This window comes from Dipodomys merriami, unplaced genomic scaffold (genome assembly GCF_024711535.1).
Source record: "Dipodomys merriami isolate MVZ:Mamm:240054 unplaced genomic scaffold, mDipMer1.0.p SCAF_1, whole genome shotgun sequence".
NCBI lineage: Eukaryota > Metazoa > Chordata > Mammalia > Rodentia > Heteromyidae > Dipodomys > Dipodomys merriami.
Window position 1 is genome coordinate 68,058,598 of NW_027202270.1, and position 14,905 is coordinate 68,073,502.

Below are 14,905 nucleotides of genomic sequence, written 5' to 3' on the forward strand. Positions count from 1 at the left end.
TAGCTTTGAACTATGATCCTCAAATCTCACTCTTATGAGTAGCTAGGATTACAGGCATGAGCCCCTAGTTCCCAGCTAAATTATTTAAAGAGGACCATGATATTTTAGCTTTGATACTATAAATAGATATACCACAGGATAATGACTACAAAATATATTTTAAGGCTGGAAATATAGCTTAGTGGTAGAGTGCTTGCCTAGCATGCATCAAGCCCTGGGTTCGATTCTTTGTTACCACATAAACAGAAGAAGCTGGAAGTGATGCCGTGGCCCAAGTAGTAGACCATTACTAGCTTTGAGCACAGAGAAGCTCAGGGACAGAGTCCAGGCGCTGAGTTCAAGCCCCAGGACTGGCAATAAAGAAATAAATAAACCTTTGTAATATCTATATGTATGTTTATTACTTTTGCTATAATGTTTTCTAGAAACCTCTATCAAGGTAATCTATTATAAGCAAACAAAGACCAGTATAAATTTAATAATTCATTGTCTTATTTATAAACTTTTTTCTTGATTTAAATAAAATGATTATTCCATCCTGGATCATACATGGGCCTCATTAGATTGTCATTATAAAACTACAATTTCAAAAAGCTCATGTAATTTACTTATTTCAGGAATTTTTAAATGGCAGCTATCTTTTTTTCTGCCTTCCAACATACTCTGGAAGGCAGAGAAATTCAACAGTTCTCCTATTTTTCAAACTTTCCCTTAATTAAAAACATTACAGTTTTTGAAATGGCTTTTAATTATTTATGAATCTTCAACTTTAATGTTACATTTTTTTCATCTTAATCAGAAACATAGCTATTGTTGTATCTAGAGATTATTCCTCAGAAAACTCATATGATTACCTGTGGAGGCACAAATGATAAAGAAGAGAAAAAAATTTTGAGGGATTGGGAAAAGAATAAAGAAGATTCGGTGAAATAAGTATTTTGATACTCTGAAATGTTTGATTTATAAACTGGTCATTCCAAGTTTTGGTATGTAGAATTTGGGCTTAAAAAAATATGCTTGCCTCAATTAGCACCACCATAGCTATCTCAAAGAGAAAGAAAGACATAAAAATAAAAAAGGAAATTCTGACTTGCCACTAAGCACCCAGAGCAGCAGAGACATACTGCCAGTGTGTAGCTTCATAAGTACAAATACTTAGTTGCTTTTGACGCTTATTGAAAAAATAATATCTTACCCCTGTTTGTCAGTAGAACTGCCACCAGAAGAAAAGCCCTTCATTTGCTCCAAATAAGCACCTCTGTTTTTCACAGCTTGCAGTAATGCTTAAAGTAAATAAGTTCTTGTGCAGCTAGCACTATTGGATTCATTCAATTGCCTGAACAAAGCTATTGTTTAGAGGTTTACAACAAGCCTTTTCTGTGTTTCCTTTAAAAGAATCTTCCTTGTTCCTGTGCTTGGCATGCTTAGCATAGTAATCTTTTCTACAATTTTCAAATGCTAAAGATAATTTTCCCCCACAGAAGAAATGAAGGAAGACTATGACACTATGGGGCCAGAAGCCACGATCCAGAACACAGTTAACAATGGTACAGGTAAGTTATATTTACTACACTACATGTGTATCCTGTATCATGTACACTTAGTGAGTCAAGAAAGGAAACACTGGCCTGTTCATGTATGTCTTCATGACTTAACAAGTTAAGTCAGCCTTCACAGGTCTCTGCTTTTGTTTCAAATCCAACTTTTTTTTTTTTTTTTAACATTTTAGTGGGGTTTTTGCTTTGCTTTGGTTTGGTTTTCTTGTTGGTTTTTATTTTGATTTGTGACAGTCTGGAGGCCTGAACTTCAGGGCCTGAGCGCTGTCCCTGAGCTTTTTTCCTTTCATTGCTTGACTAGTATTTTAACAATAGAGCTACAGCTCCACTTCTAGCTTTTTTTGTGGTTTATTGGACCTAAGAATCTCACAGAATTTTTTGTCCTGGCCGGCTTCAAACCCTGATTCTCAGATCTTAGCCTTCTCAGTAGTTAGTATTACAAATATGGGTCACTGCCCTCTGGCTCATTTTAGTGTTTTATTAAGCAAACAACATGTCTTTCATTCTCATCTCTCTTACTTGTCTGTGAAGCTCAAGAATATTAAATTGTATGAATGGGTCATATCACAGCATGAATTAGGGTGAATTTGTAATATTTTTACTTTAAATGACTATAAAAAATAATTTCAAGGGGGGGGAGAAAAAAAAATAATTTCAAAATTAGAATCTGATATGCCTTGATTAGTACCACTTAATATCATCCATTGAGAATTTAAGTGATATGCTAGAATGCAGGTGGTAGAGCATTTTTTTTTCAAGTTGCCAAAATTCCATGAACATTCCTCAAAAACAATCGACTGAGTTCTTTTAAATTATTTCTTTATTTTTCATTCCTGCCTCTATTACCTCCACTAAATAATATGTTCTAGGAAGAAGTTTTAGAGGAAAATCAATTCCTTATTCATTGTAAGAAAGCTAGAACGTAACAGTAGTAAGACAGTGGTTTTTGTTTTTTCGATTTTTTTTTTCTTTTTGTCTTAACGCTACTCTTCCTACAGAATTGAGGTTAAGGACAATTGCAACACCCCATGTCTTTCCCCAAAAACTGAATAGCATCTTCTCTCACTTTCTACATTATCAGTACAAACTTACACTAACTCACCAAGTTTATCTCTCTTTTCCTGAATAAGATTACTTTCAGTGTTTCAAACAATCCTCCATATTACCATTCCAAATAATAAAATAATTTTTAAAAACCATAACTTTTAAACAACTTATCAATGAAAAAATGTGTAGTTTCATGGTTTCAAAACTTTAAATAATTGAGATGACATTTGTATCACTCTGTGTTGGTCCACATAATAAACTGTTCATGTTGTGTTTCTATTTTATATGTCCTTGCTAGTAAACAACACTGACTTTCTTTAGTATAAAAAGAAATAATGAGAAACTATTGTGAAATTTTTATTCATTTGTATGTCAATTTAAAGTATACAAATAATGTTCATTATATGGTTATAGAGAAAGCAAAGAATTAGGGACTGATAATTTGAATTTCTATAGTCAGCTTTAGCAATAACAAAATTATGACCTTCGTAAATCAGGTAATTTTTTTTTGCAACTTAGTTTCCACCCTAGAATTCACTTAGAATTCATGCTAAGAATTATTCTAGTTTTAATACTGTGTGTTTCCAGTTATTATTGCCATGAAGAAATAGAGACAAGACCAAATAACTTCATATAAAAATATGACAAAATGATATCATGTATTAAATGCCTCTATAATATCCCAACATTTGAGATCAGTAATGGCCTCATGTCTTTTTTTAAAAAGTTAATATTAAATTTCAGCTTTAAGCACAAGTGAAAGCCAATTTTAATTCCTTGATAAGCAAAGTTTCACAAGTGGGGGGGGCAGGAGATGGGAGGGCAGGGATGGGAAGGGGAAACAAAGGAGGAGGCAACAATGCTTGATAAGAAATGTACTCATTACGTTGGTTGTGTAACTCATCTGTACAGTATTTTCACAATTTAAAAAATCTTATTAATCTCAACCAAGGGATAATTTAGTACCTGTTGTATATACTTAAATTCTAAAATAAGATTAGCCAAAATTGTTCCTATCTAGAAATTTAAAAATCTATCCTGAATATCCTTTCACCAGACTTTAAGATTTCCTATTCCTATAATACTGTTCCTAATGGTTCATACATATTCAGTCAATAAATAAAATAATAAGTATCCATTGAATGGCTTCAGTATATTTATTGTTGTGAGTATGTATCGGAGGAAGGTGGTAAGGAAGACTAATTCATTTATTATCTAACTTGGAAGATAAGCCTAATACATATGGAAAAATAATGATGTATGTTTTCCCTCATATATGGAAGCTAGAATTCATCTATAAATATCTAAATATCTAAGTAAATACCTTGAGTAGTATTCAAGCATATACAAATGTATTGACTGAAATACAGTAGATTCAAGGAAAAATTCAATTAGTGTAACTAGTTAGAAGGGAAAAATCACAATTCAACAAAATAAACAGCAGGAAACTGGTTCTTGAAAAGGTTGGTTGGGGTCAAGGGGAAAGGAGAGGAGGAGGAGGAGGAGAGGAGGAGGAGGAGGAGGAGGAGGAGGAGGAGGAGGAGGAGAGGAGGAGGAGGAGGAGGAGGAGGAGGAGGAGGAGGAGGAGGAGGAGGAGGAGGAGGAGGAGGAGGAGGAGGAGGAGGAGGAGGGAAGAAGAAGAAGAAGAAAAGAAGAAAAGAAGAAGAAGAGGAGGAGAAGAGGGAGAGAGAAAAAGAGAGAAGAAGAGAGAAGAAGAAGAAGCTGGGGGATAATGCAGCAAAAAGTTCAATATCTATCCTACAAAATTTAAGAAAAGTGAGGGAAGAAGTGAGTTGGAAGAGATGGGAAAAAATTGGAAAGGGTGACATTGATCACGATGCACTGTATTCATAAACTGCTTTGTTGAATGGTACCTCCCTTGTAGAACTACTTAAAGATAATAAAAGTACCTTTGAAAATGATGAGTGAAAATATATGATGAGTATGCCACAAATGGTAGGCACATAATTATTTGAATGACAGAAATAGAAGAGATTCTACGGAATGGATATGCAAGTAAAGTTTTATGAAAGAGGTAGAATTTGAACTAAGTACACATTAAGTAACCATGGACTGAGGAAGAGCTTGCTAGCAGAAGTAAGGCATGTCAATGAGAAAGGGCAGTTTTTAATACAGAGACAGTGAATGAAATGATTTGGTTCTATCAATGGGTACTATGGCAATTTATGGAAATAAAGCTGGACATGAAAGCTCAGGTTAGCTGTTGGGAATATAAAACACCAGAGAAAAGGCTGGGTCAAGTTATGATTCTATGAGTCTGTGGAGGGTGGGAAGGACTCTAGACACCAGGTGGAAGGCCTTGTACTTAGGCATGAAATAATAGAAAATTTGTCCTTGGGTGATGACAGGGGAAAATTTAACAATAAGACTTCTTAACTACTAAACCTATGGATACTTGAGGTATAATGGTTCAAGATTACATTTCTATATGTTTAGAATATAGCAATACTTACTCTTTCTGGATATTTAGAATAAAAGTTTGAATTTTGAGGAGATCTTGAACCAGCCTTATGACTTAATTATTTTCATGTTAAACTTTTACACAGAGAGAGAGAGACAGACAGAGAGAGACAGAGACAGAGACAGAGAGAGAGAGGAGAGAGAGAGACACAGAGAGAGAAATATGAGAATGTTCATTGGAAATAAGGAACTGAAACCCAAGAAGCCAGGGCTAGAGATAGAGATTTGGATCCTGCAAATATATTCAGGTAGTACTTCACATCATAGGACTATGAAATTTTTGATCGATAATAAATTAATAGAAGTAAATAGAATGTTGAAGGTAGGGCTTCTAGTTCTTAGAAAGAAAAATCAAATTCATTGAATGAAGAAACTGAATATTGCAAGGAGAAAGAACAAATTTAAACATCCATAGCAAAGAAAGAAATGTTTATAAAAATGAGAATGGTTAACTCAATTGAATTCTTCAAATAACCACACCTAAAAGAAAGCTGAGCAAATATGCTTTGGGCTTGATTCTGTTTATAGCTCTGGGTTTTTTTGTTGTTGTTTTGATTTTTAGAAAATAAATATATATTCTCATCCTAGTCATAAGTTTACTTCTTGTTCCTGAAATCTTTACATGTGCATTTGAAATACTGCATCTTTCTACTTGCGCCACCTCCTTTTCTCTTCTCATGTCCACTCATCAATCTATTGGCTGACATTCTTTGGTCTTCCAAACTGCAGTGATAGCTTCATCCAGGGAACCATTATGGTTTTGGTCACTTTAATACCACTTTGATTCTAGGATGGTCAAGTGTTTTTGAGGAAATTAGGGAGAGTGAATAAAAGGCAAATACCACTTGAACTCCCATTTCATATGTTAGGGTGATATATTTTTGATACTTGGCCTAAAGTAACTAGCAAGATATTTTCTTCTCTTATCTTTCCACTGTCCCAAACTATACAGCCTTATGTGTGCATGTCTGTCTGTCTCTATCAATGTCGCAGTCTACATCTTTCCCATAATCTTTTTTCAAGTTTCCTTAATGGCCTCTAAGATCTATAGGGAAAACTACTGTTCTTCAATTCAGTGTAAAGTGTCATCCATTTTAATCAGACCTTGCCCTGGGTCCTATCTACAAAATCATATTTATACTTATCTTTCAGTCTCCCCTATTTTTTCAGACACGAAACTCTCATTCCTTTCTTTTACTTATTGAAATTCCATTCACTTTCTGTTTTTCAAGGTTAACTCACATCCCATTTCCTTCATGAGGTCAACTCTGAGCTCCTCAAACCACATCAATCTCTTCCTTCTCTGAAATCCCACAGCCCTAAGGTGTGGCATAAATTTTAGTAGGTGGAATTGTCTTTCTTTTTGTTGTCTGTAGCCATTCACTTAATTTCATGAAAACAAGCCATTTCTTCACCTGAAAAACAGAGGTAGATTTTCATGGTATCTACTTCATAGGATTGCTGAGGTAATTAAATAAATAACATACATTAGTAAGGTACCAAAACTATTGACTTTAAGAAAAGCACTATTCCATTTGCCTCAAAGCACTCAGTTCAGCGATGAACACACATATGGGACTTTCTGACTGGTTGAATAAATTCATGAATGAACAAGCGAATGAAGAATGAATGAATAAATATTTGATGGAGAACAAATGCACTCTGATTTTTAAAAGAAAAATCCTATAGTAGGAGAGAGTATTACTATGGAGGAAATTGAGTGAGTATTTAAAAAAAACTAAAACCAGGACATATGTTCTTGAGATAAACTTGTTAAAGGCAAGCACAAAAAGCAATAAAGCCATCTAGAAAATCAATTTATTTTATTTTTATTTTTTATTTTTTGTTACTTCTCAGGCTTGAACTTGGAGCCGAGGCACTATCCCTGAGCTGTTTTTACTCAAGACTACCACTTGAGCCAAGTGGAAGAACTTCCTGGTTTTTTAGTGGTTAATTGGAGTTAACAGTCTCACAACTTCCTTCCTGGGTTGACTGCAAACCATGACTCTCAGTGCTCAGCCTCTTGATATATAACAACATAAGTATTGCAAACTTGATTTGTATGAAACCTTTTTCCACTTGCTGACTCTTATTTTTTTGGTAGTACTAGGGTTTGATCTCAGGTGTAAACACTTGGTAGCCACTACTACACCATTTGGGTCACGTCTCAAGCCCCTTTTATTTTAGTTTATTTTTCACCTTATGGGGCTAAACCTCAGATTGAGATCCTCCTACCTTAGACTCCCATTGATCAGAGATTTCAGACCTCACCAAACCTGTTAGTTGTGGTGAAGTCTCCCCAGTTTTTGCTTAGGCTAGCCTCCAACAAAATACTACATAGCTGGATAATCACTTTCTGTGCCTAGCCTTCCATGCCTAGCCTAAATGTTTTGCCTTTTTTAAAAGAATGCTTTTAGCTATAAAACAAAAAAAAAGCGCCTTTTACAAACACACTTTGTGAATAAGAAGGAATTGGGCACTGGTGGCTAATACCTAAAATACTAGCTACTTAGGAGGCTGAGATCTGAGGATTGCAGTTCAAAGTCAGCCCAGGCAGAAAAGCCCGTGAGACTCAGAAAAAGCTGGAAATGGCGCTGTGGCTCAAGTGATAGAGCACTAGTCTTGAGCAAAAGAAGCTCAGGGACAGTGCCCAGGCCCTGAGGTCCAGCCCCAGGAATGGAAAAATGAAGAGGAAGGAGGAGGGGGCAAAGGGAGGAGGAGAAGGAGGAGAAGGAACATTGAAAAAACTTAGGATCATTTTAAAAGTGAGTTTGCCTGCATGATAGGAGTAACAAGATCTATCTTAGGTGCATAGCCTCTAGCATTAATGCAATTCTACGTACACATCAGGACTCAAATAGCCCTTGATGTTTTCCTCTTTGAAAGTATGAAAGTTATATTCACACAGACAAGATACTTCAGTTAGAAAAGGCTATTAATAACCATATGCATCTTCACCCTTTCTGTTGGGTGAAAAAAATAAAATATACCTAACACCAAGAAATTGGGTAAGGCCAACTTAGATCTCAATTTAGATTTTTGTTTGTTTGTTTTAAATTTATAGGTGTGTGATTTGTATTAGATAGTGGTGTGTGTGTGTGTGTGTGTGTGTGTGTGTGTATGTGTGTGTTTCCAGGGATGGTCCCCGGAGCTTCAGTCATGCTAGTTCTATATCCTTGACTACACCCCATCCCAAACATTCTTTAGTTTATTCTTGAGACACAGTCACATAATAAAACCTAGGCTTGCTTTGAACAGTCTTCCTGTTCAACCTCCTGAGAAGCCGGGATTATAGGCATGCACTGTCACTCTTGATTAAGGTCTTAATTTTACACAAAAAAATTCTTGTCTAGGAACTATGTATATGTACTCTAACTATAGTCATAAAATGTGTCTCAACAAACATAAAATATAAATTATTTTACAGATGAGATGCCTTCATTTTGGAGCAGCCCATAATTGAATTTTGTCTCTCCCATTTACTGGTTACAGGATATGGAGTACCTAATTGATTAGCCTTCATTTTTATACCAGTAACTAGAATAAATGATTCTGTGTACAGGCCTCATTTTAGAGATTGGATGCCATGCCACTTTAAAAAATATATAGAAAATATCTAAAAGATAGTTGTTCATGTTCTTATTTTGTTTTACTAGTCTATTTGCATGTATAACTAAGCCTTAAGTATTTTTAGTTATGAAGAAATGAATGTGTTGTGAACAGTTTCCTACCTACATAAGCATTTGTAACAACAGACAAACTGGCAATCCTGAGAACCTTTGACAATTTGACTACCTAGAAAACTCCATAGAAAAATTGGACAAATTCTTTTTACTATTTTGTTGCCACATTTGAAATTCAAAGGTGAAAGTTAAAGTTTCAAATGTGAAATTTAAGGTATTAGTTAGAAAGGTCACTAAAACTACCTCCATCTATCCAATGAGTCTTCTATCTCATTTCATCTTTAATTAGCATTCTTAATTATAGAGGAGGAAGATTTGGTAGTATTAATAATATTTCTATAAAATGATGATAAAAGCAATAAAATATTCTCCCCCCCCCCTCTTATTTGATAACTAACTACTACCAGGAAACATTTTTCTTAAAACATTGGTCTATTTTAACAACCACTGATGCTCATACTCATTCCTTCCAGTGTTTGTTATAGATAGAATTTGAGCTGACGCTTGAGGGAAAAAACACCTTTAAGGAAACAGAAAACTTATTTCTTGCTTTTAGGGGACATAAAATTTTGTAATGCCAGTAGGAAAAGTATTCTTAAAGACATAACAACAAAATTGCAAATAAATAATTATAGCCTCATACTTTTTCAAGTAAATGGTTACTTGTTGAGGACCTACTAAGTGTAAGGCATTTTTGTGAGCAGCATGGAAAATGCAATGGCCAAAGGAGATTCACTGTCACGATACTGAGTCAGGAAGATGACAAGTTTGAAGTCATCCTGGACTACCCAGCAAGTTAGGAACTGTGCCTCAGCTGACAGTGGAGGCTCTTTGAAGACAGACATTAAACTTGCATTGCTCCAAATTCCTCTAAAAAGGCACAGTGATTTATACAGTTGAATTGGTGAATTAAAAAACAAAGAGTTAATTTGAAAGAAGAGGCAACACTGTTTTGAACTGGCAATGTGAATTCAGGAGTATCTTCACCCAGTCTCTTTACTCTATGCACTAAGACAGATGCAAGCAGGAAGGTTTTCGCAGGACAGATCTGTGAGGGATGGGATATTACCAAGGGATGACACAGTTTCATTTAATCTGAAGAAGTGGAACGCATGTGGGAGTATGTCATTAAGCATGTGGGGGAAAAACAAGTAGTATGTGAAATGGAAAAGCAAAATGAACCGTGAATAAAGTTCTTTTTTTGGTCTCTCACCCTATGTTAAACTGCAGACATTTTTTATTTAACATAACCATAACATATCTAATAAAAAATAATAGCTAATAATATTTCCCCATTGAAAGGTGCACTGGAAAGTTATTCTTTAGTGAATACACTTAGAAACTTGATTACAAATAAACAATACTCATATTAGGAAAATACAATCCTTACATACTAAAGAAATATTTTAAATAACTCTCTTGAGCAGAAAATCTGAAGAACTGTTACATATCTCCTCTTCCCTCTTGCTCTCAGTAGGCTCAAGCCTGGATCATCCAAGCCAAAGATTTTTCTTTTTTTTCTTTTTTTCTTTTTTCTTTTGCCAGTCTTGGGGTTTCAACTCAGGGTCTGGGTGCTGTCCCTGAGCCTCTTTGTGCTCAAGGCTAGTGCTCTACCACTTAAGCCACAATGCCACTTCCAGCTTTTTCTGAGTAGTTTATGGGAGATAAGAGTCTCAAGGACTTTTCTGACTGGGCTGGCTTCAAACTGTGAGCCTCAGATCTCAGCTTCCTGAGTAGCCAGCTCCCAAGCTAAAGACTTTTTAAAAAATGAAGTAATGTATAAAATTCAGAAGAGTAAAGGTACTACATATTAATTTAAAATAAACAAGAAAAGAGGACTAAGGTGAGAAAAAGTAAAATTTTAATATTTTTTATTGCACAGATACTTAAGAGGGGTGACAGTTACATGAGCTAGGTAATGAGTCCATTCCCTATTGAGCATTGTTACCCCCTCCTTTATTTTTCCCCTACCATCCCTTTCCTCCCCACCTCCCCAATTCCTTCCCGGTCCCTTCTCTGTCTTCCTCCCCCCGGCCCCACAAAGTTGTAAAGTTAGTTTTCAACATCGTGTCTGTATATCTCATTGCTACAATGGGTCATCTTGTATCCTTATTTCAGCATTTCATTATTTCCCTTCCCCTCCCCAAATTAGAAAAATGTATATACAAGATGCAGGACATCAGAATCAAATACAGTAACAACAGGGGTTGTACCATGGGGGAAGAACATATCAAAGAAACAAAAAAAAGTCTCATAGTACATTATAAGTACATTAAAAAGAACAGCAAGAAAGATAAAATCTCTTGTGTCCCTATCTTAGGGTTCATTTTGATTAGCATCAGCTTATATGGTCATATGAACATAGCTTTTGACCTTTTCTGCTTGTCCTAGACATATACTAGTTATTGCAGATAAGGGAAACCATGGGACCTATGTTTCTTTGAGTCTGGCTTATTTCACTTAATATAAGTTTTTCCAAGTCTTTCCATTTCCTAACAAATGAGGCGGTGTCATTCTTCCTGATGGAGGCATAGAATTTTATTATATAATTATATAGCTACACACACACACACACACACACACACACACACATATATATGTATATATCACATGAGAAAAAGTAAATTTAAAAGAGAAAAAAGCCAGGGGCCTGAGGCTTACACCTGTAATCCTAGGTACTCAGGTGGCTGATAATCTGAGAATCGAGGTTCAAAGCCAACCCAGGCAGGAAAGGACATCAGATTGTTATCTTCAATTAATCACCAAAAAGCTAGAAGGATAGCTGTGGTTCAAATGGTAGAGCATCAGCCTTGAGTACAAAAGCTCCAAGCACACACACACACACACACACACACACACACACACACACACACACACACACACAAACACAAAGAGAAAGAAAATTAATATTATATATCTACACACATTAAAGTAGGCTCTTTAGTTAGCTGTACTAATTTTATGGTGCAATAATATGGTGTTTAGAATTACTTATAAAGTCACTATGATTTTTTTCATCATTTAGAACTTTTTAAAATGGTACCAACTCAGAGATAATTAAATAATGATGAGGTCTCCATACCAAATTATTACCTCTTATATTGAATTATTATGGTATAGTAGAAAGAACAATGGTCTGAGTCAAGATGTGTGAATTTTCTAACTCTTCCAGAAATTAGTTGTGTAACTTTGTTTGAATCATTAACCTTGCTGTACCTTAGTGTGTCAGCTGTTAAGTGAAGAAATTAGACTTCAAATTTTGGACTTCACCTCATCCTACCCTTTCTCCTAATGAAATTGCACTGGGAAGCATGAAAGTGGATTAGACTGTTCTAGGTGGTATGGGAATGGGAGATCTTTGGGAGGCCTGTTACTAAACACAAGGCTAGCTTACGAGGTGTGTCACCTGCATAACAACGATAGATCCTGGGACCTAATGAGCCTCATACTTGATTGCTGTGCTGTTGCTGTCTTAAAACTCCTAACAGTTGTTGAATAATGGATTCTGCTGTTTCATTTTGTTCTTGGAGCTGATTATACCTCACAAAAAAAATTAAACCAATAGTAGAGAAAAAAACATGTGGAAAGAAGTGAGATCAGTGATACACTACTGAAATATAGAAACACAAATTAGTTCAAATTTGCAAGATTCTTCCAGAAGTGTCACTCAAGCAACTAGATTCCGAATAAAATCAAAGTTTAGATTGAACATCTTTTTTGAGCAAGAAACCCAGGGATGCAAGACACAAACTCCCTAGTCTGGTCCTATCAGTGATAAGGTTAGTAGACTAGCAAGCAAGTAGGCCTCTTTAAGCATAAGTTTTGTGCATCTATCATTAGCATACCAAGAGTAAGAAAGATTTTACATCCTTATTATCTTCTGAGTTTAATAACTCCCAATTCTTATTTCCCTGACATGGATTTTAAATTAAAAAATGTTAAATTAGCTAGCTTTGTACCATTGGTAGAGGCCACAAAAGTTTGATCATCAGTTATTTCTCAGCAAGAGTTGAGTGCATGTGTAGAGTTAATCAATTGTACAAGGCCAGATAATTCAATTAGTACCTAAGTATTTTAACAAGGAAGGAGTCATACTATTATAAAGCATGTCATTTTCTTCTTGTTTATATGTTTTATAGATTGGAATAATTTCGTCCTCCAGCCAAATCATCAGTTTAATTTTTTTTTAATAAAGTTCGTACATGGAGATTTTTAAATAACGGAAAGGAAGAAGCAAAATGAAGAAGGAGTTCTTGGCAGGGTAGGGACAGCGATGGGTCAGGTACAGACCATAATCAGTGCACCAAGAAGAGCTTGTTCACTTCCTGCCTAATGAATACTGCAGTTTTATTAGCTTTGTTTGCGATTAGTAGCAGCTATCTCCACTTCACAGCAAGAGTTCCTACAAGAAATAGCGAATATTCTAAGCTTCTTGAGTGCCTCCTTTCAGTCAACAAATATTTAATAAGCACTGTTTTCCTTATGAGGTTGCCTATGGTTTCTAGCCACCTCCCCAAATATTTTTTTTCTGAATCTTTGTATGTAGCTCCCTCATCAGAATGCTCTGTTGTTCTCAGTTTTTAATTGAAAAGGATACAGATTAAACATCCTGAGCGTACCTAGGGAATGAAAAACAAATTGGCTATGGCAATTAATTAATCGAAAGTATGGAATTCTGGAACTTTCAGGATATTCCAGAAGGAACGTAATGACTCATCTTACAGAGGAGGAAATAGAGATTCAAAACATAAAATAAGTAAGCCCAAATGAAGAGTCTAAAGTCTAGGACCTACTTTGAGCATTCAATTATTGAGCAATCACTGTATTCCAGGCAGTGAACTAAGCACTTGAGATCCAAGGCTAAATAAGACACATTATGCTTCCACCAGTTCATTGTATGTAAGGGAAAGACTACAATATACTGTGATACAGAACTATTTGGCATTTGAGGTGGCATTCAGTAAGTAAAGAAGAGGGTATGAAGTCATGTTGAGATGGTTAGAGAAATTACCTGGGAGAAAAGTGACCTGGGAATAATTCCATGATATTTCTCAAAACCATGTTACTAGAGAGATCTTATTTGGCCACTTGAAGCAGAAGTAATGGTTCTTAAACTGGGCACAAATCATAATTTCTTCAACTGCTTTTTAAGGTACAAACTGCTAACCCTAGAAAAATCATTGAATATCCTAGAGAGAACTACAGACTCTTGTATGTCTCTCTACAAAAAGCATATGTAAAGAGCACACAAATTTCCAAACAAAATCTCCTGACTTTGTGAATCTCTCTAAAATATAACAAAATCATCTAAAATTGGTAATATAGCAATTCGAAGTACATATGTTGTCTAACTTAAGGAATTATTTTTAAAAATCGGACTCTGAATCTTTCTGCAGTGATACATAGCCATCAAAATTGTCTAAAGTTAGTAGTCTATAAATCTTGATGTTCACAATCCCCTAATATAAAATCCAACTTTAAAATTAGACTCTGTCCCTGACTGAGCTACTTCCTGCTGGTGTGGGAGATATTTGATCCTGCAGACTACTACAAATTCCCACCCCCTGTTCATTCTTCACCTCTCTCCATGAAAGTTCTTACACACAGGGAACTTTCATTGGCATCTGAATATGTGTTCCCTGGAGAAAGTCATATCAGAGCAGGGATTGGCAGAGTAGCCAAGACTCTGTCCTCTGTTGCTCTTGACGACCCTTTTCTGGCTTCATATATTCCTCTGTACCAGTCGGAGGCTCTGAGACGCTTTCATGTAGATGTGCAATGAGAAAAAGATCCTCTTCCTCCCTCTTGGTTGTTTTTAGACATCTAGTGCCAATGTGTAATTTGGAAACCTTCTGAAAAAATGTACATAGGAAACACATATTCGTTGATGAACTTTAAATGAAATAACCATGAGAATTTATATACTTCAGCAAATGATGTGTGCTTCTTTAGAGTAAAATGTTTAATACAAATGACAGAATATTTTTTAAAAAGATATTTTCTGTCTTCTTATATAAGATATTAATAAAAAGACATTTTTCCAAAATATGTGGGATATAAGTACATATTATTTGGCTTCTTCGGGTTCCTTTACATTAATATAGTGAAGTACATAAATGCCACATTATAACATAATTG

At 35.3% G+C, this 14,905-nt stretch overlaps 1 protein-coding gene across 1 annotated transcript in view; it reads left to right on the forward strand.

Annotated features, from left to right (window-relative positions):
* The window catches only part of Zeb2 (zinc finger E-box binding homeobox 2), a 135,262-nt gene that overhangs the window by 94,502 nt on the left and 25,855 nt on the right, over positions 1 to 14,905 (forward strand). Inside the window, 1 exon segment of the mRNA XM_070023618.1 lies at positions 1,482 to 1,553. Coding sequence (XP_069879719.1) covers positions 1,482 to 1,553 — 72 coding nt within the window.